Source organism: Lontra canadensis, unplaced genomic scaffold (genome assembly GCF_010015895.1).
Source record: "Lontra canadensis isolate GAN:19392208 unplaced genomic scaffold, GSC_riverotter_1.0 scaffold1, whole genome shotgun sequence".
Classification (NCBI taxonomy): Eukaryota; Metazoa; Chordata; class Mammalia; order Carnivora; family Mustelidae; genus Lontra; species Lontra canadensis.
The window spans coordinates 121042731-121070258 of NW_022630995.1; the positions used below are offsets into that span (position 1 = coordinate 121042731).

Sequence of the window (27528 nt, forward strand, 5' to 3'; positions counted from 1 at the left end):
CTGATAGCATAGGTTTTTCCTGCTGAACATTTTTAGCCTTATCTCAGGGCCCTCCTTTAGCAAAGGGGGCCCACTGTGAATAGCCAGGTTTCTCTGGTTACTGAGACTGGAAGCTTTGAATGCCAGATTCCGTATTAGTGGTTATAAAAGTATTGAAACAGAGACAGGTGTTCAGATATCTTAGTTAATAGGGGTTAATTGAAGGAAGACAAGGGGGTAAGTAAGGGAGAGAGGCAATGACCCTGGTGGCCTCTCCACGAGATCTGCTGAAGACTTTGTTATAAAGAGAGCTTGCACGTTGGGCGCTGTACCTGACAGACCTTGTCTGCTAGCGATGATGCCCACTGCCCTTTCTTGGGTCCAGGCTGTCATCATCTCTCTCCCAGGCAACTCTGATGGACCCGTAACAGACCTGCCAGTGTCTACTCTGGCCTTTTCAAAAGTCTCTATCCCCCAAATGCAAATTGGACCACACGTGGGATGTGATAAAATGCACTACATTGAAGAGTTTGTAACTAAAACTCAAATTTGGGGTGGGGGGTGATCTTTTGTTAGAAACCAGTATTTTGAAGATCTGAATATCAAAAAATATCTCTTAAAAGGCGACTATTTTAATCTTCTATTTTTACTGTGATTCAGAAAAAAGGAAACTATATTTTTCAAGGCTTACTATATTAAAAAAAAAAAAAAAACCCTACAGCATTAGACTAAAGAAATCATTATGGCACTCCTCAGAAAAAATTCTGACTGTGATATTTCTGCATGGAAACTGCATACATATATTTGTGTGTTGTGTTTTAAGTGGGCATAAAATTGCCAGCTAACCTTCCTCAGAAAGAAACGTCTTCATTTTTATATTCTGTCTGTCTCAAGTTTTCTTCATTCTGTTTTTTGGTCGAGAACCCAACATCTGGGGAGTGGTTGAGTTCAGCTTCCTTCAAAAGGGAATAGAGGGTCTTTTTATGAGAAGGTACTCATAAAATCACCTCTGGCTCAGTTTAGAGCTGGAAGGTAGATCTGCTAGAAGGCTAGGGAGTAAGAAGGCTTAGGCAGAAATTAGGATGTCCTCAACTTTGCTTTCACTTACCTCCTTCGCTCCAGATGAAAAGAAATAACTTTATTGTGTTTAGGAATAAAATTTGAAGTTGAGAAAAGAAATACAGCTGCTTCATGTGAGTCCATTGAATCCTAAGAGAACTGAGACTAAGGTGATAACAACCATTTAAAAGAATTCTCACTCAAACAATAAGAGGGCCAAATAACTTTTAGATTTCTTTGTTTGAGTAAAAGGTACAACCTGCTTATACGTTCCAGTTCATATCACATCTGAGCTTAAATAGAGTTGGATTTCAGTTTAACTGCGTATTAAAAAAAATTACCTGGTTCAAACATAGGTAACAGGAGACAAAGACATGCATACAAGGATTCACCCAAGGATTCCTGAATATAAAGTGTCTAGAATGTGAAGGCTCCAAAATGAGCAGATGCTGCTTGATTCTGCCGAGCTATAGACTTGCTGATCAGAGAAGGAAAAACAGCAGGAGTATTTTGCAAAGCTAGGAGTGTTGTTCAGCAAATGCGCTTCTGGTGCTATGTGGAGGAAATACAAATGAAACGGCATTTTTAACATGACCATGAGCTATTGCTTCAAAACGTCAAAGAAATTTGAGTTGTCAACATCCTAAGTTGTCAGGAGGATCACGGAAGGCATCAGCTGTTTTGCGGCTGCAAACCCAACACAGTTCCATGGTGAGAAATTAAGTTGAAAGTAATCAAGAGACAGCTGTGTACAGTTGCAGATCACTGTAACATGTGTATGGCTTCACACACCTGATGCAGGTGCCTCCACTGTAACTCAGACGTCAAGAAGCAGAATGAGGTTTTGGTCATGTGCCAGGATGGCTAGGAGCATGGGGAGCTCAGTAGGAATAGTGAAAGCTGTTCGTGCCTGTCCCTCACTTAGAACCTCAGCTCCGCAGGGCAGAGACTATTGCTCTACCGACCCATCATAGTTGCTCAAATAACAGGCATCGGCATGACTGTGTGAAAGTCATTTTACACATCCACCGATAAACAGGAAAATTCTTACCAAATAAGATTATGGAGTACAAAAATGTACATAGTTTCAAGGAGGCTTTAGGGAGATTGCTAGAAAAAAGTATTTAAATAGGTCATTAATGGAGAGCTAAGGCTACACAGGGAGGCTTCTGGAACCTTTGGGTTAAATTCCATGATTATAAACCATTTTTCCCAGCATGCTGTTTATTGCGTCTCCAGGACTTATTCCTTTTATAATCCTTTTATAAAGGAGTTTGTACCTTTTCACCACTGTCACCCACTCTGCTCCCCCTGCATATCCCACCTCGGGCAATCTTGAATCTGTTCTCTCTGGGTTCAGTTGCATGCGCGTGTGTGTGTATGTGGTTTTTTTTCCCATAGAGTCCACATATAAGTGAGACCATATTTGTTTTTCTCTGTCTTATTTCACTTAGTATAATGCTCTCCGGGTCCACCCATGTTGTTGCAAATGGCAGGCTTTCCTTCTTTTTTATGACTGAATAATATTGCATTGTATATACATATCACATTTTCTTATCCATTTATTCATTGACAGACACTTAGATGGTTTCCCTGTCTTACTCATGATTAAAAAAAAAAAAAATATGCTCAGGTGGCTCAGTCGGTTAAGCATCCAATTCTTGATCTCGGCTCTGGTCTTGGTCTCACAGTCATGAGTTCAAGCCCTGTATGTTGGGCCCCACCCTGGGCATGGAGCCTACTTAAAAGAAAATGCTACAATGAACATGAAAGGGCAGATATTTTTTCCCAGTTGGTGTTTTCATTTCCTTTGGATAAATACTCAGAAGTCGAATTGCTGGATCATAGGGTAGTTCTGTTTTTAGTATTTTAGAGAATGGTTGTATTGTTTCCATAGTGGCTGCCCCGTTTTACATTCCCACCAACCACCAAAGGTGCACTAGGGCTCCCTTTTCTCCGCATTCTTACAAACTGTGTATATGCGTATGAAGAAGTGAATGTTGATGGAAGACAGGGGAGCTCTTTCCACTGGGGATCTGCTAGCTATACTGAGTTTTTCAGATACAGGAGGTTGTCACGGCTCTTCTCTCACACTTCCTTAAAATTGCTTCCTGGGGTAACAACTAGAAATTTTATGGCATCAGAACACCTTTGCTCACATATCCTTGCCACTCGCTGCAGATTACCTCATGCGAATATACTATGATGGCCGTCAGTGTTACTCTCACCAAAACCATGGAAAGATTCTGGTAGCTGGGGCAACTGGGTGGCTCAGTTGGTTAAATGTCCAGCTCTTGATTTCAGCTCAGGTCTCTTGGTCGTGAGTTCAAGCCCCAGATTAGGCTCCATGCCCAGCATTTATTTATTTATTAATAAATTAACAAATAAGATTCAGATAGCTGTGACAAAAGTTAAGTTTAGGTAATGCCCCAAAATTATGGATTTACTTTAGGGATACAAGCTGGAGGAAAAATTAATTTCTTGTATGAGATGAAAAAGCCAATCTTATACCTCTGTGTGTTTCCAGGAAGCCTTGGATCTTTCCACTGAGCCACACCACCTTTTTTGGAAGCATTAAATGAGCGTCTGTAAAGCATACAGGACAGAGCTTAACCTCCAGAGTATAATTTTATTAAAGTACTCTGAAAAGGGCATTATTTGGTATTTTATTCTCCTTTTCTAAAAGAGCGTATGTTTAGGAAAATTGGTCCAACTGTCCATTTTATTTAATCTTCTCTCTACTATTAGGGGAAAAACAGTGTTTATATTTGTATTGTCATATAGATCATAATTGCTTCTGCCCTCTTTTTTTTTTTTGAAGGTTTAATTTATTTTAGAAAGAGCAAGACAGTGCAGTGGGGGAGGGGCAGAGGGATAGGGAGAGAGAATCCACCAGCAGACTCACTGCTGAGCATGGAGCCCGATGCAGAGCTCAGTCCCATGACCCTGAGATCATGACTGAGCTGAAACCAAGACTTGGGTGCGTAACTGAGTGCTACCTGGGGAACCCCTGCTTCTGCCCTTCTAATATGAATTGCCTAAGCTTAAGATACCAGTTTGTTTCTTGGAATAACAAAAAATGGGTCTATCTCATGGAATAAACTAGGGTGTCAGTGAACAATTATTACCTCATTTTTTTTGCAATATGGGCTCATTTTGGTCTTTTTTGTTTGTGTCTTTCACCTGTTGGTATCTGACTTTTGCATTTTTCCTGCTCAGTTAAATCAGATGAAATGGCTTGCTCACTTCTGGAAACAGAAGTGTGTGTGTGTGATTCGTCATCTCTCTAGATTCTTACTGGCCTGGTGTGTGGTAGCGTCTGCCGAGTTCGTGGAGAGGAGGGTATATGTTTCTGTCAGTCTGCTGCACATGTGTGTCTGCCCTTAGGAAGAAAGTAGGGCAACATGAGGACTTGAGATTGCTTTTAACTTTTTAAACCTTCTCATCTGGCCCTTCTTTTTCATTCATTTTGCCCTTTATGAAGTAAGGGTTCCTAGCAGGTGAGAAGTCACTGTTACAGTGGGTCCCAGTAAGAGTCTGACGTCCCTCTCCTTTTGTTGTAGTCTTATCTTTATTTGGCCCTTGGCTTTTTCTGGTCGTTCTCCATTCCAGTGCATGCGCCACACCGCTGCTCTAGCATTTTCCAAAGCAATGTCTCTCAGTGCTTCTCTGGGCTCTGTACTAGCTGACTCCCAGAGCTTGGCGTAGGAGGCCCTTGGCCTCTGCTCCAGCTTCCTCGGCAGCACCAGATGTCCCCCACTTTCCTCCTCCACGCTGGCCTCCACAACTGCTCACTGTCAGAATATGCCATCCCTTCTTACATACTGCCTTCCCTTCATAAGCTCTCATCCCCTGTAACTCTCACAGTCCTTCTCATTCCATCCTTTGAGACTCAGTTCGGGTATCACCCCCTCTGCAGGCTTCCCAGGGTCCCAGGTGAACCCGTGCTCCAGGCCTCACGTCACTTTTTTCAGGCCCGTGCTTGAACATTTGGGGCCCTGGCCCTCTATCGTCTCCCTCCCATGCTTTTCCATGAGGCTGTCTGGGACAGGGCCTGTTTCCTTTTCCTTTTTACAATCTCACCATCAGTGTAGTGTTTAGTACACTGAGGGCCCCAGAGTTTTTAATAGATAGGTGAGTCAGTGGGCGTCTGACTTGAGATCCCCAAATAGCGTATCTACCTGTCGTTCCCTGTAAGATTTGTATGACTTCACCTTTCCACCACATCAGCCATGCTGACCTTCACCAGACTTACTCCCAGGGCAGGTGGTAATATTCTTAGTTTAGAAATTGTAGAAGAGATTCAAGAGTTTAAGTTACTTGGTGGAGGCTGAGAGCCGAATAGGGATCCATAGCATAGCTCAGTCTGCTCTAGGATTTTCTCAGATGTAGGAAGCATCGTGATGACTCTCATATCTATGGAGTCTTTAATTCATGGTCCACAAAACACAAACAGCAAGTGAAATGTGGTTTTGGGCCACATTTTTGTAATGGTAATAAAACCGTAGAAATACCTTAAAGGCTCAACAATAGAGGGAGGATTTGATGAGTTTGATTACATCAGTATGGCAGACTATTAAGTGATTCTTCTAAGTTATAATCATGGTGCTTAATCTGACAAGTGAATAGTAGAATAGAAGGTAGGCTCTACTTGATGATTGTAACTGTAAGATAGAAGGTGGGATAGAATACATAAATAGAGTTGTGTTAGGCTTGTGAAAAGTGAAAGTTTTTATTTTTTAATTTTTTTACAGTGCTATTTTGGTTCTAAACCACTGATTTGAGGAGTGTTAATGTGGTTTATTTGGGCATAATTCAAAGAATATTTGAAACTGGCATTGTCTCAGAATCTGGCCTAGAGTCTCACTGTTGCAATAGGCTTGTCTCCGAGATTTACAAGGACTTAAGTTATTGTTATTAGGATCATTGTAAAATAATGTTTATTGCTAAAAATGAAATGGTAAGTCAAACTGGGAAACCCAGAGAAGTTTTGAAGTGAGAGGAAAGCCCATGACACACAGTCTCACCAATTAAAAGGGTATGTGTGTCCTAACATGGTATCATATTACCAAATTATCTAAAAGTGAGATTGTGGTTACAGACAATTACAGTGTAATCATTGGATAAGGTGGGGGGGACCAGAGGACTGAAAACTTAGAGGTAAGACCCAAGACCACGGTCATCCTTGGCAACGAGAACCAGGACCGATGTTTTATGATCTGCTCTCAGTGTGCTTTCTAAGTGTGCATGCCTGTGATAAGGGTTCCCCTTCCCCACCACAGTCTAGTGTTGCTGGACGGTGTGAAGGAGAGTTTCTCTCTGGGTATGCAGTGTGGTACCTAATGCGCTTCAGACCAGGAGTTCCTAGCCTTTTCAGATGGACACAGCCCTCACTTTTGGAGTGGTGATGTCAGGCCCTTGTGCCTGCCTGGGACAGGTGTCGGGCAAGTGTTGCTTGGAGCCCCATGCCTGCCAGGCTGGGGGAGGGTGCCCCGGGGTGCTTTGCTGCTTCTTGCCTCCGAGGTGCTGAGCCCTGTTAATTAAGTGTGGCAATCTGAAAGGGAATCTGAAAGAGAATCTAAAATCACCATGGGGAGGGGACCAAGGGAAAGTCTTTTCAATCACAACTCCACAAAAAAGAAGGGGGCACATTTCTCACTAAGTTGCAAGAGTCTGATCTAGGATTTGGAGATGGAAGATAGAGAACCGGGAAATGTAACCTCTCTAGCGGCCCTGTTTTCTTGATGGGCTTCCGTAATTAGTTAAATGGAAGAAACAGATTTTCTGAATGTGATAGCTGAGAATGCCTACAAATCTGTATGTCATCAATAATGTATTTATACTATTTCTTTGTGTGATAAAAGTTATTTGATTTTTTTTTTTTTTTTTTTTTTTTTTACATAATATGATACAGTGTTAGTCTCTGGAAAAGTATTACTATGTGTTAAGTAAATGCCATTACTTAATTTTTGTCTGTATACTTGCCTCTGAATATGGCTTTTATTTTGTTTTTATTTTTTGGAAATAGAATCTTTATAAGGGATGTGTGCATTTTTAAAGTTGATACTGGACATTAAGAGAAGGACAAAAGAGTATTAATATATCAATAATGAATACAGTGCTATAGAAAATAGTACATATAGGGAGCAAGTGAGGAGCATTTGCATGAATGAAAATGGCTTTTAAAAGCAAGGGAATTGGGGCACCTGGGTGGCTCAGTGGGTTAAAGCCTCTTCCTTTGGCTCAGGTCATGATCTTGGGGTCCTGGGATCGAGCCCCACATCGGGCTCTCTGCTCAGTGGGGAGCCTGTTTCCCCCTCTCTCTCTACCTACCTCTCTGCCTGCTTGTGATCTCTCTCTCTCTGTCAAATAAATAAATAAATAAATAAATAAAATCTTAAAAAAAAAAAACAAGGGAATTGGGGAAAAAAAGCAAGGAATTGCTTAATTTTATACCTTTTCCTCTTTTTCATCTCATCTCAATGAGGATGATTCAAGGGGATGGAACTGTGGGAAGTGGAGAATAGGGGGCCGGTGAGTGGAAGGAAGGGGAGGGAAAGACTGGAGGGAGAAATGCCTAGATGTGTGGGGGTGGTTATCTCTTCCTTCTGTTCGACAGAGCAGGGAATGCCTCCCCTCCGTCTTCTCCCTGTTGCTTCTCTAAAATCTCTGCTGTCTTGGAAGGAACAAACAGTGTTCTTGGAGAGCAGTTACCTGGTTGATTCTTTAACTCGGTGCTTACCTTGTTTCTTTTCTACCTCCCAGGAGAATTGGCTGGCTCCTTACGGAAAACCCCGAGAGATCCCTAGCATAATAAATACAGTATTCAGAAGTTTCTGTTTTTAAATGTGTATTTTCCTTCGCCAAGATTATAAGCTCCTCAAGAGCAGGAATCCTGTCTTAGCCAGTATTTGTTTTATTACCTAGCACAGTCTGGTCATATAACACGCGGTGAATAAATGACCTTCAAAGGAAAAAACTATAATTTCAGCTATTTATGAACTTAAGAGACAGGAATCTTTTTTGACTTCTTTCAAACATGCATTATGTTAGAATATTCTAGAAACTTTTGTCGGGGTATTTGAAGATGCCCAACAAATAACGCCTGTATTCCTGGCCAAGTTCTAAACTAGTGGACGTGTAGTTAGGGGTGGTGCCTGGGTGGCTCAGTAAGTTAAGTGTCCAACTTTTGATCTCAGTTCAGGTCTTGATCGCAGGGTTGTGAGTTCAAGCCCCACACTGGGCTTCATGCCAGGCATGGATAATACTTAAAAATAGAAAATGAGAAGTCAGGGAACCAAAATGCCACTGTCATATTGCTGATAAGCCACATTCTTGTGTATCAGCTGAGCTCAGAGAGCAAGTTACAAACTCTCTGTTCCATTGGGTAGATCACAAGCATGGCCCGTCAGAAGGGGGTTTTGAGTCTGAAGGACAGACACTCTTCTTGAGAATAGAGAGGAAAGAAACCAGCTCCTCTGTGAGCCCCTACCCTTCTCTGCGCTGTCCTCAGCACAGCATCATGTTCTGTTGCCCATGACAGGCAGCCCCCCTCTACCTCCAAGGGGAGAGGAAGAAGTTGGGGCAACAGGACAGGTGAATTTAGGGAAGGAGAATCCTTTCCTTGTAACATTCCTCAGTTTTTGTACCTGTGACCCACTGGGCTTGCCTGTTATCAAGATGGGGTTCTCCTTTCCTCTGGCAAGGAGATCAGCAGACTCCTGGCAACTGTGCTCCCACTGTCCTTGGTCTGTTCCTCCTCCCACTGGAACCAAACCCCCATTTCTTTGATCCTCCTCAGACTGTTGGGGAGCATTGCTGAGTTTGCCTCTTGAAAGCTCTGAGACAGATTAGAATAATTCACTAATAGTCCATTCCAAAGGCACACTGCAGTCAAGGTTGAAAGTTCATGTCCTCATCTGTTTCCCATTCTGAATTCTTTTCGAGTATGATATTGAATACAGCTTATCAGAGTTTTTGCAGTGGTATCAAATAACAGAATTAAGATACTCCAATTAAAAAACACCAGCCATATAAGTATGTCCCATCATAGAGATTATAGTGTAGTGAATAAGGTGAATTCTAAAACCACACCACCTGGGTAAAAATCTTGGTCACCTCTGAGTGACCTTGGCCAAGTTACCTAACTTCTTTGTGTCTTAATTTATCTAAAATAAATAATAATAGAGTACTTCATAGGATTGCTGTAGCTGTTGACTAAATTCATGCTTATAAAATGCTTAGAAGGGGCGCCTGGGTGGCTCAGTGGGTTAAAGCCTCTGCCTTCGGCTCAGGTCATGATCCCAGGGTCCTGGGATCGAGCCCCGCATTGGGCTCTCTCCTCGGCGGGGAGCCTGCTTTCCCCTCTCTCTCTGCCTGCCTCTCTGCCTACTTGTAATCTCTGTCTGTCAAATAAATAAATAAAATCTTAAAAAAAAAAATGCTTAGAACTAGTACCTTGAACCCTAACTAAAATTTGCATTCATCACTTAAAAAAAATTTTTTTTTTTTTTTTTTTTTTTTTAACTATAAACCTTCTCCTATTGTGATACTCTTGGAGAATTTTTAAATTCAGAGATTCAGTCCTCTGGCAAGATGTGAAAATTCAAGTCTATAGTCCCATATCAAATTATCTTGGCTTGTGAGTTAACATTAAAAGAATTTGAAGCCCTCCCCAGTTTCTTATTTTTTTGGTCTTAGCCCGAGAGGTTTTCCACGCCTGTGTGAGCTGGGGAGCCTTCAGCAGCTAGAGCCTGGGCCTGCTCTTGCTAGAACGCAGGAGTCTTCCCCAAGTTATACTGACTTAATATTAAGTCACTCCGGGCTCCTGGCTGGCTCAGTCAGTAGACCATGCGACTCTTGATCTTAGGATTGTGAGTTTGAAGCCCATGTTGGGTGTAGAGATGGCTTAAAAATTAAAAAAAAAAAAAAATCTCAAAATGTATCAAGTCTCTCTTGAGCCTTCCTTGAGTCTAGACTCTTAAGATACACAGGAATATCAGATATCAACCTTCCATCCACCAGATTTGGAAAACATGCCTCCCCTCCCAGCCCTCAAGGGACTAATTCTAAGCAGAATGATTCCCAACACTTCTTTTTGCCAAAAAGAGGGATGGAGTATGGAGAGCATCACCTTGGTTTTGGCTTCAGTTTATGCCAGTTGTTTTGATTCCAAGACCTTTGTATTTAAACTCAGTGAGGAGAGATTGCCCATCAGGAGGCTGCCTTGGGACCTCAGGGGCTTGGGGCAGTGCCACTTGCACAGACCACTCCTCTTAGGAGGGAGCCCCAGAGGCACTCTGGTCTTCTCTTGGAGTGAGCACTTGGCAATGGTGGCAGCCTGGTCTTTGTTCTCCTTCCTGCAAGAAGCCCTTGTTTCTGGAACCTCTGTGCTGAAAGGTGGGGACACCCTGTTGAGGACGGAGGGCTGCAGTGGCTGGGCAGGGGCACTAGGATCTGTGAGCACACTGGTTTCCACAGCTTCTTACAGTAGACTCACTTAGGCTTCTGGAACCTACTTCTTCTTCTTTTTTTTTTCCTAACAAGCCAGTCATAACATGGTGGGATTCCAGCATTAACTTGTTAGTCGTGGCAGTTTTTACTTCACAATGTGAGTTTGTTTTTTTCTTTATTAACATAGAATGTATTATTTGTTTCAGGGGTTCAGGTCTGTGATTCATCAGTCTTACACAGTTCACAGCGCTCACTATAGCACATCCTCCCCAGCGTTCATCACCCTGGAACCTACTTCTTAGAGAAGGCTTTTCCCTTTCAGCCCCACCTGTTTCCAATGGAGCATTGTTCTCACCTGATTCCTGGAGGGGAGCTGCTACTGACATTTAGGAAGCTTGGGGCCTGGTGGGGATAGCGTGTTGGCCGTGAGCCACTCATAGTCTCCCCCAGGTTGTGAGCTTGCCCCTCTTTCTCTGCCATTTGGGGCTATTCCTCCAGAATGTGCTTGGCTTCTCCTGGCCCCTCTTCCTATCAGGAAGGCTCAGTTTAGTTTCTAGCTATTTAACCAGCTTCTTTTGTTGGTCTTTTTCTTTCTTGAACATCTGTAAGGCTGCTACTGTTTTCTGAAATTGGCTAAGTCCTTTTTTTTTTCCTTGTTCTTTTTGATCTGTATTATATATATATACACATATACATGTACATGTGTGAATATACATATATATGTATATATATACATATATATGTATGTATGTATATATATATATATATATATATATTTTTTTTTTCCCCCTCTAGATGTTTCTTTAGATATTTTCTTGTGAGTTCTCCTAAAGGAAGAGAGATGAAAATCAATGAGTTCTGGGTCTGCTAAAAGCATCTGCTGTTCAAACAAATCTTCTCTTCCCTGTGTTGGAGAGTCTTCCTCCGAAGATGCTCCTATCATACCAACATCTAAATCAGGCCTGGGGGTCAGGCTGTCTCCATAGTCTTGCCTGGCTCCCCTTGAATGGGTTTCCTCTTCTTGCTGTGCCTTCTCTTATACTGAGTCCTACTTCTATGAACTTCACAAACACGTTCCCCCAGGGCATGGGCCGTAGCTGTGTCTCCACCTTGTATTCTTTGAGCATTCTCCTCTGAACCTCCTGTCCCCTGTACCCCTGAACGTCTCCAGGTCTTATGTAGTCGTCCTGGGTATAGCTGTCTCAGTCCTCAGCTGTTCTTACTGTGGATTCTGCACCTGGCTTTACAAGTGCCTTTCTCCATACTTCCTGTAATGGAAGCCTGGTTCCTTTGGGGGAGCAGTTCCTATCTGCTAAGGTCTTGCTTTTCTTCTTTTATTACATTTTTTATTTTTTAATTTTTACTTTTTATTATTAGTATTTTTTAGAATTTTCTTTTTAAAGATTTATGTATTTGAGAGAGAGAGAGCGCACAAGTGAGAGCGAGCACAAGCAGGGTGAAGGACAGAGGGAGAAGCAGGCTCCCCACTGAGAATGGAGCCTGATGTGGGACTCGATCCTGAGACCCTGGGATCATGACCCAAGCCAAAGGCAGATGCTTAACCAACTGAGCCACCCAGGCACCCTATTCCATTTTTTAAATGCTCCAGTGAGCACAAAGGTCTCTCTCCCTCACTTCAGTTAGCTACCAGGCTATGTCCATCTCTCTGTATTCTGTTGAGCTGGACTTGAGGCCTCGTTTTCTCAGTCATGTTCTGTCTAATTGTTCTCTAAGACGTTAGTCTTTCTCTTAAGGGGAGCTCTCTCTCCCTCCCTTCCTCCATCTGCCTTTTTTGTTCATCTTGCTCTGATAGGAAAACTAAATCATGTGTCCCTAAGCTTTCAGCACTTCTCTGATGTCCAGAGTGAACCGGATTGTTCTAACCTTAGTGGTTGCTTTCTTTGTGCATGCAGTTAATTCTGTCAAATTGCTTGTCTGCCTCAACCCAGGATGAGAGCATCTCTTCTATCTGATTAGCTTATTGCTTCTTTATTTATAAAATCTGCCATCTGTCTGTGTTATCTGTCATTTTGGATCTTGAGCATCTAAAATAGTGGTTAGCATTTAGATGATTAATAAATCTGGAGCCAGTGTGATGGGGAGGAACTTCTGAGTCTGTAGACCGGCCCACATGAATTTAAATGAGAATTTAAACTCTTTCATAGTTCCAACTCTTAGCCACGAAGATAATGCATAAAAAAGGGACAGAATTTGGAGCAGCCTATCTGTACTATCTGCCTGGAGTTGGACCCAACAGTTTCTTCAAGATCTGGCAATAAAAGCAGATGGTCCAGCTCTGGGAGCTCTCTTTATTGTGAGAGGAGTCCTCACTAGGACATCTTTTCCTTTTCCTTTTTCCTTCTCCCCTTCCCTTTCCCTTTCTAGTGGTGAAGTATATGCGCCATAAACTACCATTTTAAGTGTACAGTTGAGTGGCATGATGAAGTACATTCACACTGTCATGCGATCATCACCATCATCCATTCTAGAGCTTTCTAATCTTCCCCAACTGAAGCTCTTACACCCACTACATAGCAACACTCCATTAACCTCTCTTCTCAGTCCCTGCCAGGACCATTAGTCTGCTTTCTGTCTCTATGAATTTGACTATTCTAGGCCCCCTCATATAAGTGGAATCACAGAATATTTGTCCTTTTGTGTCTGACCTCTTTCACTCTGTTATAATGTTTTCAGGGTCCATCCGTGTTCTAGTATATGTGTCAGATCTTCCTTCTCTTTTAAGACTGGGTAACATGCCATTGTATGGATACACCATGTTTTGTTTAGTCATTCATTCATGGATGGATTTGGGGTTGTTTCAACTTCTGACTACTGTATGTAATGCAGCTATGGATTTGGGTGTACAAATATCTGTTCGAGTTCCTCCTATCACTTTTGGGCATATACCTAGAAATAGAATTACTGGATCACTCAATAATTCCATGTTTGATTTTTTTGAGGAACCACTATACTGTTTCCCACTGCGTCATCCTTTCTTCCATAGCCATGGCTGATTTTTGCCATGGCTACTCCTATTTAGGTAAAAGCTACACCCACATTGCTCAAGGTCTAGCTTCCACCGCCTGCATCATGAAAGCCCGAACTTCTGCGGAACCTGGGCCCAGGGTCAAGGCCTGAGCCAGGCCTTCAGGACCTGCTTGCCATTTGCTCAAGGCCCACAGCATCCAATTGTATAAAAATAGCTGCTTGCCTTTGGATCAAGTCAACATACGCCACATGACCTACCAAGGTGAAAATCCCACAAAGCTCTCCTGAAACTGCCAACCCAGCTTATAACAGCGAAAAGCCAGCTCCCCAAGTGCAAAAGCTGGAGTATTGCACCATATAGGCCACTGGCACTTGGTCCAATGACAAGTCTCAGTATCTAAATGCTAACTTGCTTTCCACATTGCTTTTTGCTAATTGGTTTCACGGTTTCTGGCGCATTTCAGGAGGGTGGAAGCCTGTGGGCAACACATGGCTCTTCTCTTTTCTTGGGTTCTAAACCAAATGTGAAATAAGACAAAAAGAACTTGAAGTGTTTTAGAAACAACAACAACAACAACCCTCTTCTCTTAGAAGCCAAAAGAGTGTGGAAGAGGAGTTTGCCCCACTTACAACCTTGATGTGGGAAAAACCACTTCCCAGAAACATTTAAGTTATTTTCTGTGAAGTTTTACTCATTTAATGCATTAATTGTGAATTACCAAGTGAAAACAACACTCCCTTTGGAAGGTCTACCGTGTGCTCTGTGTGTGTCCTGTGGGTCTCATTTAGGGCTCATAACATGGCTGTGACCTTACTAACTCTGTTTTATCGAAGAGGAAACTGAGTCTTAGGCAGGGTAGAGGATACCCCTAAGGTTTTTTGTTTGTTTAAGATTTTATTTATTTATTTATTTGACAGAGAGAGGTCACAAGTTGCCAGAGAGGCAGGCAGGGTGGGTGGGGGGAAGCAGGCTCCCTGCTGAGCAGAGAGCCTGATGCGGGGCTCGATCCCAGGACCCTGAGATGATGACCTGAGCCAAAGGCAGAGGTTTAACCCACTGAGCCATGCAGGTGCCCCACCCCTAAGGTTTTGTGGCCGGGGTTTCATCTCCAACTGAGTTAACAGCAAAGCCTTTTCTGGAAAAGATGTGGATAAGAGAAAATGCAGCACATGTGCTTTCATCCCTCTTCCCTTAAAACAAAAATGAATTTCAGCCATTTCCTAGGTTTACAGATATTTTAGCAAGGGGTCTGGCAGGGTAGGTGAATTTTGTTTCAGTGGTTAAATATCTGAGGATTAGCAGGGCAGTGGTTAAGGGGAGGGCTGAAGCCCAGTTGCTAGAGAGGAGAGAAAGCAACCCTACAGTGCTAATAACTCCACTGAGCCTGGCTGTTGTACAGGAAACACTAAATTAGGAGTTGGGTTACAGAGCATGGCTGTTGTGTGGAAGGGACCCAAGAAAAGGCCTGTTTTATGCAAACTCACTTGCTGTATAGATTGTGTTGTACCTAGATGGGGCCACTGTCTAGAATGGTCACGTGGCCTATACAGAATCTGGGTTCCTGCTAATAGACATTTACCTGGAAAAGAACCTTTAAAATTTAGCATTAAAAATTGTAGAAGGGGAGAAAAGTGAGACCTAATATTGGAATTTATCTATAATTCTTTTATGTATTCCTCAAATATTCCTTAAATGCAAGGTTTCTGTGTGTGGTCATTACTGCGAACGCCCTGATTTCAAGGCTCTTGATCACTCTGTCTGGATCAGTGTATTATAGATTCTCATATATTTTTGCTATGATATTGGTTTATTCTTGTTAGTAGAAGTCATCTAAGAGGGCTGGATTTGAAGTCTATCATTTCCTTTCCTCTTTACTTGTACACAATACCCCCAGATCACACTCTGCCCAGGCCTGCTGCCCTAAGACCAGTTTCTTAGCTAGAATAGAACTAGGTGATTTCTTCTCTCTCAGATCCAGTCAGCTAGAGTCATAACACAAAACCATGGGAATATAAGCCATTACAAAAGGGAGTTTTTAACCCTACCATTTTCTGGACTATTGCATTTTCTCCTGGTAGGGTTTTCTAATACATGTTTCCATGGCGAAGAACTTTCCAACTTTTAAATTTAGGAGAAGTATACTTGGTCTGTTCTGATTTACTTAGAAAAAAGTACTGACCTGTATTAAAGACCTGCTTTTTTTTTTTTTTTTTTCCCCTGGTTTCCACTAGCTAACCTTAGGACCTTTGATAAGTCATTTAACCCCGCCAAACCACATTTCCCCCCAGCTTGTACAAGGGAATAATACCATGTACTGTATGAAACAACCAAGAAGTTATTTTATTTTTTGGCTGTGAAATTTATGAGTTAATTTGTTAAAGTGATTTTGGAGGGTTTGAAAAGTAAAGAAGTAGGTTTCTCTTTTCCTTTTATAATCTGCTCAGGCACACTCTTGAATAAGGGGATGTCCCACCGTCTTAACACATGTGCTCAGCTGGGGTCCTTTCAGAAAGAATTTAATCCGTGTGTGTGTGTGTGTGTGTGTGTGTGTGTGTGTGTGTGTGTGTGTTTGTCCCAGGTGGCTCATGTTTTGATTATAGTTTACTTTCTTAAGCCAGGATTACATTAGTTTTATTCTTTTGATGAAGACATGAGCCTTTAAATTGCTCTTTGAGAAAAATTGGCCTGCTTCAAGGACAGTTTGGAGGTGTTGGGACTCCCCCTTGTGGGACTCTGAAATGTTCTACAACAAATGAAACAATACGGTAGTTTATTTTTGTTGCCCTTCCAACTAAGAGAGGAATCTTACTTAAAATGGTAAATAAGAAATTCATCCAGAAACTTACCAAGAATGACCAAATACTGGGCTTTATATTACATCAGATCACTCTGCAAATTGGATTGTTTCATCGTGTTCAAAAATCCTAATTCTGAACTTATAATATTTCAACATTTGAAGAAATATTTTAGGTAAGAGAATTACCTTGTGAGGTTAAGGCTTATAGTTAAATTGCTGTAAGTTTTCAAAAAACACAACTATTATAAATGCATATGTTGAAAATGTGTTGATACGGGTTTTTCTTTAAACTTTTTTTGTGGAGGGGAGTTTTAGGTCAGAAGTACATGTCAAGAGACAGGTTTTGGTATATTCTTTTATTTTGTAGCCATTGTTTATTATTTTTCGTTTCTTGCCTATTTCAAGCTTACCTTTTTCAAGCAAGCATCTGTGGCTGTGTGCCCACTTCTCTTTATTCACTAACTGCATATTGAATTTAGTGGTAGGCTCTCTGGTAAAAGCATCAAACAAGGTGCTTGCAACCTTCTGGGGAAGACAGACCTGGGCAGGTTGTCAGGGGAAAGGTGCTGTGGGTGTAAGTAATGGGCAGTTACCCCAGCTACGGTGTCAGGGAGAACCTTGGTGAAGGGGATGTTTAAGCTGGACGTGAAGTAGTTTAGCTCGGTAGAGGAAGGCTGGATTTGGGGATGTGAGTTCACAGCAGAAGGATAAATTCAGAGGTTGAAGGCAAACAGCAGAAAGTAGACTAGTGAGGCAGGAGCATAAATAAGGTGGTGAAGACTGAGGAGGTGCCTGAGTTTTGAGGTCACAGTAAAGGATTTGGTCTTTGATGGGCTTTGAGCAGATAGTGGTGTCACCTGATTTGCATATTTGTAAACTCACTCTTGATGCAATGTGGAGACTGGAATGGAGAGGACAGAGGTAGACACAGGGAGAACACTAGCCCACCTGTCTCTTCCCTCCCTCCCCTCCCTTCCACGATTTCAAGTGTCCCTAAACTTTTTCTGTAAAGGCTAGAGAGTAAATTTTGGCTTTGCAGGCCATGTGATTTCTGTTGCAAGTAGTCATCTCTGCAGTTGTAGCATGAAAGCAGCCATAGATGATCCACAAAAGAATGAACATAGCTGGCTTCCAATAAAGCTTTATTTACAAACACAGGCAGTAGGCTGGATTTGGCCCATGGGCATAGTTTGCTGACCCTTGATCTCCAGGGTATTAGGAATGAAGAGAAGTGAATGGATTCAAGGGTACTGAGGAGGTGGGGTCAGTATAACTTGGTTATGGGTTTGTTTGAGAAGGGTAAGTGAGGAGGTAGAGCGAAGTTGGTGTTCAGGTTTCTGTCATAAATAACCGTATGAATAATGGTGCCAGGACAACACTGTGCACAGCAAGGTAGCTGTCTTGGCGAGTGTGAGCATTGAGGAGGAGTGGACATGGGTATGCGGAGAGGGCTGAGCTGGAGAGAGAAGTGCAGGCAGCTTCTGTGTCTCTTCCCTGGGGGGAGAGAGTGAAGAGGGCGAAAGACAGAATCCAGAACAACTCTAACATCTTGAGAGGAGAGAGGGAAGAGCCTCAAAGAGGAAGGATAAGAACCAAGAGATGTGGATAATGGGGTTAAATTAGCAGAGGAGTTGGGCAAAATGAAAAGTGTCTATTGGATTGGTGTGTGAATAGGTCTTTTATAACTGGCTAAAGCAGTTTCAGAAGTGGTGGGCTTTTTCTTTTTATATCTTTGATGATGGGACTCGTTTACAGAAAGGCAAATTCAGAAATCTAGTTCTTCCTTAAGATTTTAGGTTCCATTTACAAATGGTATTGTTCTGTTTAAGTCTAGCAGATACTAGCAATTACTTTCTAAAAGAACTTCTGGTTAATATTTGGTCCCGCTTACAAGCTTGGTTAAACTTCTTAACTATCTTCACTGCATTTTAAAATGCATTATATTTGACTCCAGTTTGGCTACTTTAATCGCTGAATGACAATTGCAGTTGTTAAAAATGTGTTTTTTAACATAATAAACTTAAATAATGCTTAATAAATCTGACAAGTTAAACACCACTGTGGTTCTTCTACTTGATACTGAATCTTCCTGGAGTGAATAAATGCTTACCCACAATTAAGTCAGCCATGGATTTGGGGAATGCCTCTTACTGTACTGAGATTTCCTGGTGTCCTGACTGTGGCTGCCAAGCCGAGTGCCTTTTTAAATTTTATAATCACTATGCCAGACACATCAGACCTAGCAAAGCAGGAACTCTCGCAGCCGTTTGGATATACATGCCTCACTACCTGACTGCCCTGTGCCTTCACTGTCTGCAGCCCCCTCCCACCCACCCACAGGGCTGTATTCCTGGATTGGGGTTTGCATTTCCTCCTCTTAAAGATACATCAGTTATCATCCCAAGCAGCTGTTAGGATCTCTGAGCTTGATGAAATTCTGCATTCTTTTCCTTTGCTTTGGTCTCTTCCATCCGTAGCTCTTTCACATATTAAAAAGGATGATGATGGCCAGTGGAATGTTAGACCCCTCTGGGGGTCTTGTTACCACTTGTAATGTCATTCCACTAATGGAAGGCAGGCATAAGAACAGTAATTGGCTGGTACTGGGTGAACCTACTTTGAAATGAAAGACTCCTATGTTGAAACAGAATGTTCAAAAGTATATGAAATGCCAAACTACAGTGTTCCTGTGTATATTTAGAACATATTTATCTCCTTACTGCCATAATAGGAATTTTCATGTTGCGCAAGGGAGAGCTTATGATTTCCATTAGAATGTAAGCTCAGTGACAGATTTTTATGTCTTATTCATGTTCATTTCCAGCTACTAGAATAATACCCATCATTTAGTAGATACTCAAATATTTATTAAATGAATCAATGAATTTCCTGAATAAATGATAGATTGCTTACTATGAATAGGAGATTGAACTTTTTTGCCTCTTTTGAGTTTTTAACCACCTTCTTCTTTTAGGCGGAAACCACTAATACTAGCCTCTTGCAAGTGCAACTGGAATGCAGTTTACATAATAAAGTGTGTCAACAATTAAAGGTAAAATAAAAAATTCAGTGTTTTTATCTTTCCTTTCCTAATTTTTGGTTTGGAAACCAAAAAGAAAATGACACATTCTCTTTTCAGAAATACACATGTCCTTACCATAGTGTTTTTCTTTTTCTAAAATTTGAAATCACAAAGCTTTGGATGATTTTTTTTTTTTTTGAGTTCTTCCTTTTTTTTTCCATCCCTCCAATATCAGAGTTGTTATATGGAATCCGATGATGTTCTACGACTACAAATGAGCATAATTGTTACCATGGAAAACTTCTCGAAAGAATTTGAAGAAAACACACAGGATTTGTTAGATCATCTTTCTATTATTTATGTAGCTACAGATAAATCTGAGACCTCAGGTAAGGTGGAATCTTTTAAAATTTTATTATGATACATTTTGATTAGCCTGCATCATCATTTACCTGAAGATTGTATCATTGCAGTGCAAAACAAAGAGGCTTTGCTTTCACTCTTAAGAGGTTGAAGCAATAACTGATCCTCAACCTGCAGCTGCTAGTAAGGCTGTATTATTTTGGAGTACATTAAGTGACAACCGGGAATCATTCTGAATTTCCTTGGGAATAACTTTTTTCGGCATTCTGGAGATCGTGAACAAGTTAAACAGGCACAACAATCTAATATAAATATTCACAGAGTATTTTAAGTCTCGTGTCTCGCGTTCCATTGTTACTGATTTGCAGAAGCTCAGTTAAATCATGCCGTTTCATTCTTTTAATAGTTGATTGGGTGCTGGTTGCTCCTAGATGCCTGGCAAGTTAGGATAGTGTGAATTTTAGTGTTCATTTCTGTGAATTTTGTCTTGGAAAATGTGTGTCCTGTATACCAGAAGTTGCCTAGTTCATCACTTTAAATTTCTAAGAATTTTGTTAGGCAACACATATTATATGGTCCTTGACATTTATATTATCCATTGGTTAGCAAGGCTGTGCTGGTATATATGTATATATATGTACTTGTCTGTATATATATACATACACACATATAAACACATACCATATACATATTCGGAGAAAGAAGTTTTTTAGTTTTTTAAAATTAAAAAAAATGTTATTTGGGAGTCTTAATTGTTGGTCAAGCCTCATTTACTTTCCATTCCTCAGAATTGGTTATAATAGTAATGGTTCAGCAGGAAAGCTGCCCTGTCCTTGGGTTCATAGTTTTGGTGATTCTCAGAATGGCCAGGTGGACAACAATGGAGAGAAGACCCCTGTCCCATGGGAGCACTTTTGATGAAGGTGAAAAGGAAGACTGTGCTTTGAGATCTGAGGGTTTTGCTTTTCCTCAAATGTGACCATCTAAATAAGGAAATGAGGGGCTAAGCAACAGAAGGATATAGCTTTTTTAAAGCTGTCCAATTAGTTAGTCTCATCTACAGGAGTAATAGTATGACCTAATTTCTCCACTGGCAGTTCATCATTTAGGGATCCTGTATTGGTAAGTCAGTCTTTTTGTGTAGATCTTTTTCTCTTGTGACGTATTTATAAGGATACCCAACAGAAAATAGCTCCCAGTTTCAATTGTAGTGTTGAAAAGCGAGTCCTATTTTGTATAGAAATGTGTAATATGGTATTTGAACTGCTATGTTAAGGTGCAAGAATGAGTTGCCTCTTTGTTTTAATCTCGTCTCTCTGATTCTTTTGGACAGATGATTCGGCAGTAAATATGTATATACTACATTCAGGAAACAGCCTTATTTGGATACAGGTAATTGTAAATGCTTACAGAGAGTAAACTTTAAACTGAGAAGTGTGTGTTTAATTGCAGAATGTGAGAATTTTTCAGGAACAGATACAGGAACACTTGTTTCAGTTCTCCTTTGTTTTAATTTACACCCATTTTCCCTTGCTGGACCCCATATTAGGATGAAGGTTGTCAGCACCCTCTTCATACTCTTATAGACACATATGCTGAGCAGTTGCTCGTACGCCAGTCTGAGCTACTTAGCTCTTTGAACAGATTTGATTCAAATTGGATAAATACCCAGCTGAGAATAGTAACTTGGATTTTTTTTTCCTGTAGGATGTACATCATTTCTCACAGAGAGATGCTCTGTCCCTGCAGTTTGAACCAGTCCTCCTACCTACTTCTATGACCAACTTTACAAAAATCGCCTCTTTCACTTGCAAAGGTACAGTTTTTAAGAATATCAGAGATTGTCTTTTTCATTTTCATTATCCAGTTACAATCATTCTTTCCGGGAAATGACTTAGAGCTACGGAGTAATAAGCGAGGTTTTCAGAAAGTGAATGGGTTTGATTAAAATACTGCAGACTTCATAGGTCTAAGAGAGAGAATGACAGAAAAAATGATTGTGGATTCAACTTTTATTCTGCCACACGTGTAAGATTTTGCATTTAAAGGTTAACTGAGTTGGTGATTTGAGAGAGCAGGATGTACATGTGTTTGGTGGAGGGGCTGCTTTCACAGATCGAGAGTTCTGCTGCCCTCGTTGTATTTCTTGGTGTAGAACGCAATACAGATCTAGTGAGCATAAACCCAGTCCTTGCTTTGGGTTCTTATTTATTTATGGCAGAATTCTGTAAAGAGATGCAGATGGTTTTAAGCATATGAAAACATGCCCTGCTTCACTTATATTTCAAGAACTGTTAATTAAAGCAGCAAGTGAAATATAATTTATTTCTTAGATCAATAAAGATAAAAACATTGTCAGTATTCTGTGTTGGTAGTGATTAGTGGAAAAAACAGATATTTTTAACAAGAATAAAAACCAACACAGGCTTTTTTGGAGGGAAAATTGACAATCTGTGAACTTTTAAAATGCACATAGATGCTCTTTGATCCTTCTCCATCAAGGAACCATCTACAGATACACTCATGTACGTATGCACAACTGTACCTGCAGAAATGGGCACTGCCAGGGAAGCAAAGCAGTGTCACCATCCATCGGTAGGGGGCTAGTGAAATTGTCATGCATCTCCAGGAGGGTGTGCTCCGCAGCTTTTAGGAGACAGACGTGCAAGCATTGTGTGCACACTGGGTGTTGTTTAAAGGGTGTCTGTGTACTTGTGTGTGCGCAGAACACTGGGTGAATGCATAAGAACCTGCTAGCAGTTGTTTACAATGATTGGGGACTCAGGCGTGAACGGTAGACTCTACTTTCACATTTTTGTTAGTGTATGAATACTTTTTGGAGCCATGTATGTAACTTAAGAAAAGGAAAAAAAAAAAAGACTGGGGGATCCGGGGTGGCTCAGTCGGGTAAGCATCTGCTTTCAGCTCAGGTCAAGCCCTAAGTAGGGCTCCCTGCTCAGCACGGAGTCTGCCTATCCCTCTCCGTCTGCCCCTCTCCCCCCTTGTGCTTGATCTCTCTCTCTCTCTTGTCTCTCAAATAAAGGACTTGAGTATTATAAGAATTCTGTACCAGTGCCTTACTATTACAGCCTAGGTCATGGAAAGCTTAAATGTTGTTTTGATAATTCACAATGTTTTGGACTTCATTCCTACTTTCACTGTGAAGCTCCTTCTTGCTATTTTGGTTGTCTTGCTTTCTTGCTCATGTCTCCACATGCTTCTCTTCACCCCACCCAGCGGAGCGTCATTTCTCACTTTTGTCATCCCTGGCAGAACTACTTCCCTATATTTAAGGTGAATGCAGATCTTTGTAAAGAGAAGCCACAGTGTTCACTCTCTCTCTCTCCCTCTTTCTCTCTCTCTCTCTCTTTTTTCCCCCAAAAGAAGAAATGAGAGGTTGGTTTAAAAAAGGGGTGGATGTGGGGGGAGGGTGGAAAACACCATGTTCCAGATGACTGGCAACAAGCCAGTGGAGAAAAAGGAGTGTTAAGAAAGGATTTTACCACTGATATCTGATGCACGGTTTTAATGGAGGCTGAAAAGTGGAGTAATTAGGAAGTTATAAATAAAACATAGATATTGTTTTCATTCAGGGTAAGGAAAGAAAAGAGGGTTACGCTTCACATTTATTTCTTTGTGTCTCAAAACAGCTACGTCATGTGACAATGGAGTTAAAGAAGACATCAAGAAAATAAAAAAGACTTCAACACTAAAAGCATGTCTGTCCTCTCCTGTGGTTCAAGGGTAGGGTGATTCCACTTTCCCTCAAATCATATGTTCATTTGTTTGCTTTCATCTCAAAGGAGTTTGAAAATGTAACTCATAAGATGTATATGATTCTCTCTCTCGGGACTTGCCTTCCATGCATTAACCCTGCTAACAAGCAGTTGGGGGGCTGGCTGCAGAATGGGAGAGAGGAAACGAATGGTTCAGTTTGCGGCACAGGTCCTGGGCCAGGGAGCCAGGTGTGGGAAAAGGAAGAGGATGTGCCTTTGGGTCCTGGCTTTGCCCTGGTGGCCTCCATGAGCTGGTCTGGTCCTGGCCTGCTCCCTTATCCTCTGGCCTTCGGATGCTCCCCTTGTGGGCATGAAGGTTGAAGAAGGCCATCTTGAAGCTCGTTTCCTAGCACTCCTAACCTTCATTCTCTGACATTTTATGATGCTCTTCTTTCTGCACTCAGAGGCACGGTGAATGCTGATGGCTGTCTCACACTCCGGGCTGATGGCATGCATGTCCTGTGTTCACAGGTATTTTAGAATGGACTCCTCTGCAACCCAGTTTCACATAGAGGCTCACGAGAACACCTCGGGAGTTTGGTCAATGTGGTACCTCAACCATTTTGACCGCAGTGTTGTATTAAAGGATGTGTTTGTTTCCAAGGAGACCAAGCATGTTGTAAAGGTATGAATGGTATTTTTATCCAGGTTTTATCCTATCTGAAGCTTTGTATAAGGTCAGATGCCGTGGAACTAATATTTATAAAATACCATTTTACTTCTGATTTTTAAAGCAGGTATTTTTCTTTTAATGTTTTCAGAGTTACTTCTGGGATCTCCTTTATTTTATTAAACTGTTGTTCAAGATATATTCTGAAATGATATTTGCTCTTAGCGTTGTTCAAAAAGATTACAATATATAGCTTATACTAAAAAGATTATATTTATTAAAAGTAAGCCTAATTAATGACAAAGTAAACTTTTTCAAAATACCACACATGAAAATTTCAATATTGCTTTCGTGAAATTTAAAAATAGTAGCATATAAAACATTTAAAACCTGTCATTTGTATAAAAAAAAATTTTCAGTCTTTGACCTGGAAATAAGTGAGTAAGATTATATTTTTAAAAGTACAGAAGAACTTTAGTATCATGCTTTCTAAGGGTCTTAATCATAATTAGTGTTAGGAAAAGTAATTTCTCTTACTTTTTTTTCCTTTTAGATTCTGAATTTCACTGGCCCTTTATTTCTACCTCCAGGCTGTTGGAATATATTTTCTTTGAAACTTGCTGTTAAAGACATTGCTGTAAACCTATTCACCAATGTGTTTTTGACTACAAACATAGGTGCTGTTTTTGCAATACCTCTACAGATTTACTCAGCCCCAACCAAGGTATCGTTTATAACACTATGTGTTATAACTTTCGTAATAATTACTGTCTGTGAACTTAACGGTGCTTGGGTTTTATTGGCAGAGTCAAGCTTATGTTCTCTAAGACTATCTAAGAAATTTGAAGGGTAGTACCAGGCCATTTTTAGATGTTCAGTTGTTTAGATAGGGAACTCTTTATTTGGAAAAAGTTTCTATTTTTCATAACGTAATTTGAGGTTTTTGAATAAAATAAGATAATACAAATAGACAAATCTCATTTTCATTTGTTTCCAAAATTTGAAAAGCAAGAAATATATGCTTGGTATAGAAGGCACAGTTGAGCTTTTATTGCATATCAGTAATGAATTCAAGCAAACTAGATGGTTAAATGCTTTAGTTAGGCCTCTGGTAAGTGACTCCCAGTTGCTTGTAATCCTTGCATTTCTTTAGTGGGCCAAGCCTAAAACCTGAAAGGGTTCTCAAATTAAATGCTTTCTAAAATCTGGGTAAGCCTATTTAATTTAGATCTTATCTTAAACATGTCTCATTTTTTTCTTAATGTTTATTTATTTTCATTTGGTTACTGTTATTGCTTCTTTTTGATCCAAGCTCTTACTGTATAACGCTGGGTTCTAATTTTTCACTGAGATATTCATGCAACCATCTTTATGATTTTTCTCACTTATTAGCATTGTTGTTTCATAGGTAGAGATACCTCATGCTTAGCTACAGGCTTAAAGGTAGGACCTTAAACTACATAAGATGTAAGGTTAATTCCATTCATCTGTATTTCGAGCAGGGGAGATTTCTTAGAAACTTCCTTTTTCCGATCAAGAGTCGCATTTTAAGAAGAGCTACTTGTGGGAGAGAGGAGGCAGGTTTCACATATATTTGGAAGTAGCAAGTCTGTGCTTTCCCAACCTGTAGGAAGTGAAACATCAGTTTAAATGTCCCAAGTGGCTTAGGAGTTACTATAGATTGTTATGCTGTTTTTCAGAAGATTACAGTTTAAAAACAAAAACAAAAACAAAAAAACAGAAAACCTATCAGGAGTGTCCTGAAATTAACCTCTACTTCAGAAGGCACCTTTGTGTTTTTGGGACCCAAGGATTGACACTATGGGCATTGATGTCTGTGCAGAATCCCCTGCCGTGATCCTTCCTCTAAGAGGGAGTTCACAACTCTCGTTCAAGCAGAAGGGAAGCCAAGAATTCACTTTCTTGTTGTTTGGCTTCCAGTTAAAGGGAAATTCGCCGAGGTGGAGGCCATTGTCTGCTTCGCATTTGAGTGCATTAGGATTTTTATGTTTAGTGTTGTGTTTTAAGTTATTCATATATTACTTTTCAATCTAGGAAGGGAGTCTGGGTTTTGAAGTGATAGCACATTGTGGCATGCATTATTTCATGGGAAAATCAAAAACAGGTAAGTATTTTGCCCTTAGGCTTTCTGTAGAAATCTAGTTTGGGGCTGGGTGGGAAGTAGTGAGGAAAAACAGCATTCGTAGATGGAATAATCAATACTGTAAACATAATTGTATCATATTTTATTCTTAAAGAGCATGATCATTCATGGAATGACTTGAAATTGTTAAGAATCCTCTAAAAAATCCCCCAAGGTACTTGGGGAAATAATGTCCCCTTCAAGAGCTTGGATTTTTTGTTTAAGGGATTTTTTTCCCCATACACATAATTTGATGGTCACAGCAACCTTGTGTCTAGGAAAAAATGGAAGGTTCTGGTTCTTTTATGAGGCTGACTATAAGTTAGTAAAAATAACCTGTTGGAATTGCGTTTGAAAACTTTAGTTATAGGAGCCTAAACATCTCGCGGGCAGTGCTAGTTGTGGTGTGGGACTGAAATGCACAGTGTTGATATAGAAGCTCTTTCTAAGCCTTTCCCTGCCTTCTGGTTGATTAAAATATTTAATGGAAGGAGACTGTTACAGTACAGTACAAGATGTCTTTGGGGAGATTCCCACTTGTTCATCCTGGTACGATCTTTAGCACAGATCAGACAGAATGGATAAGTAGAGAGAGTGAGGTGAATGGGAGGCCAGGTTGTAAATATAAACACGCACCTTCTCCAGGCCCAGCCCTTGGTCTGTGCCCTTCTTTAGGAGGACCGCCGTTGGTCCAGCAGTACTGATCATAGTAACCGAAACACTTGGGTGACGACCAGCTCTGTTTGCAGGGAAGCAGTTTAGCCTGTTAGACTGAAAGCTGTTAAAAATGTTCTAAGAATAATTTTAACTTGTTTCAGGCTGTATTCATGAGCCATGTGTCTTTTATGTTATTACCTTTACATAATTCGATTTAGTTTTGTTTTATACATGTTTGTTTGATTTGATATATCATCTACCATTGGGTTAGAGGGACTCCTAGTAAACCAGTCAGAGGAAAGGGGTGGGTGTTGATTTGCTTGGCAGTCCTCTCAGTTTGAGAAGTTTGACAGTGTTCTTTCCTAACTGAACTGCATTTCCTGTACATCTAAATATTACATCTGATCTAACTTGTAGAAAATCCTAATTGGGAAGGGAGTCTTGCTCTGGATCAGTCTACTTGGGACGTGGATTCGGAACTTGCCAATAAATTGTATGAAAGATGGAAGAAATTTAAAACTGGTGACGGCTGCAAGTATGTCTTCTGTGTTCACCTTTCCTTCAGCACTGGGTTGGGGAAGAGGACACTACTGCATAGTACTTTATTGAAATTGCGTGACTGAGTTTTTAGTAATTAGTATTTCTCTTCAGCCTTTTATTTTGACAAATTTCCAGCCTCA

At 40.8% G+C, this 27528-nt stretch overlaps 1 protein-coding gene across 3 annotated transcripts in view; it reads left to right on the forward strand.

Moving 5' to 3' along the window:
- Positions 1 to 27528, forward strand: part of TMEM131L (transmembrane 131 like) — a 155916-nt gene that overhangs the window by 88000 nt on the left and 40388 nt on the right. For all 3 annotated transcript variants that reach the window (XM_032862554.1, XM_032862549.1, XM_032862553.1), the window contains exons 8-16: positions 19252 to 19329; positions 19535 to 19688; positions 20996 to 21054; positions 21370 to 21478; positions 23313 to 23406; positions 23910 to 24063; positions 24602 to 24772; positions 26104 to 26173; positions 27266 to 27383. In XM_032862554.1, the coding sequence (XP_032718445.1) occupies positions 19252 to 19329; positions 19535 to 19688; positions 20996 to 21054; positions 21370 to 21478; positions 23313 to 23406; positions 23910 to 24063; positions 24602 to 24772; positions 26104 to 26173; positions 27266 to 27383 (1007 nt within the window). The remainder of the gene's footprint in view (positions 1 to 19251; positions 19330 to 19534; positions 19689 to 20995; positions 21055 to 21369; positions 21479 to 23312; positions 23407 to 23909; positions 24064 to 24601; positions 24773 to 26103; positions 26174 to 27265; positions 27384 to 27528) is intronic.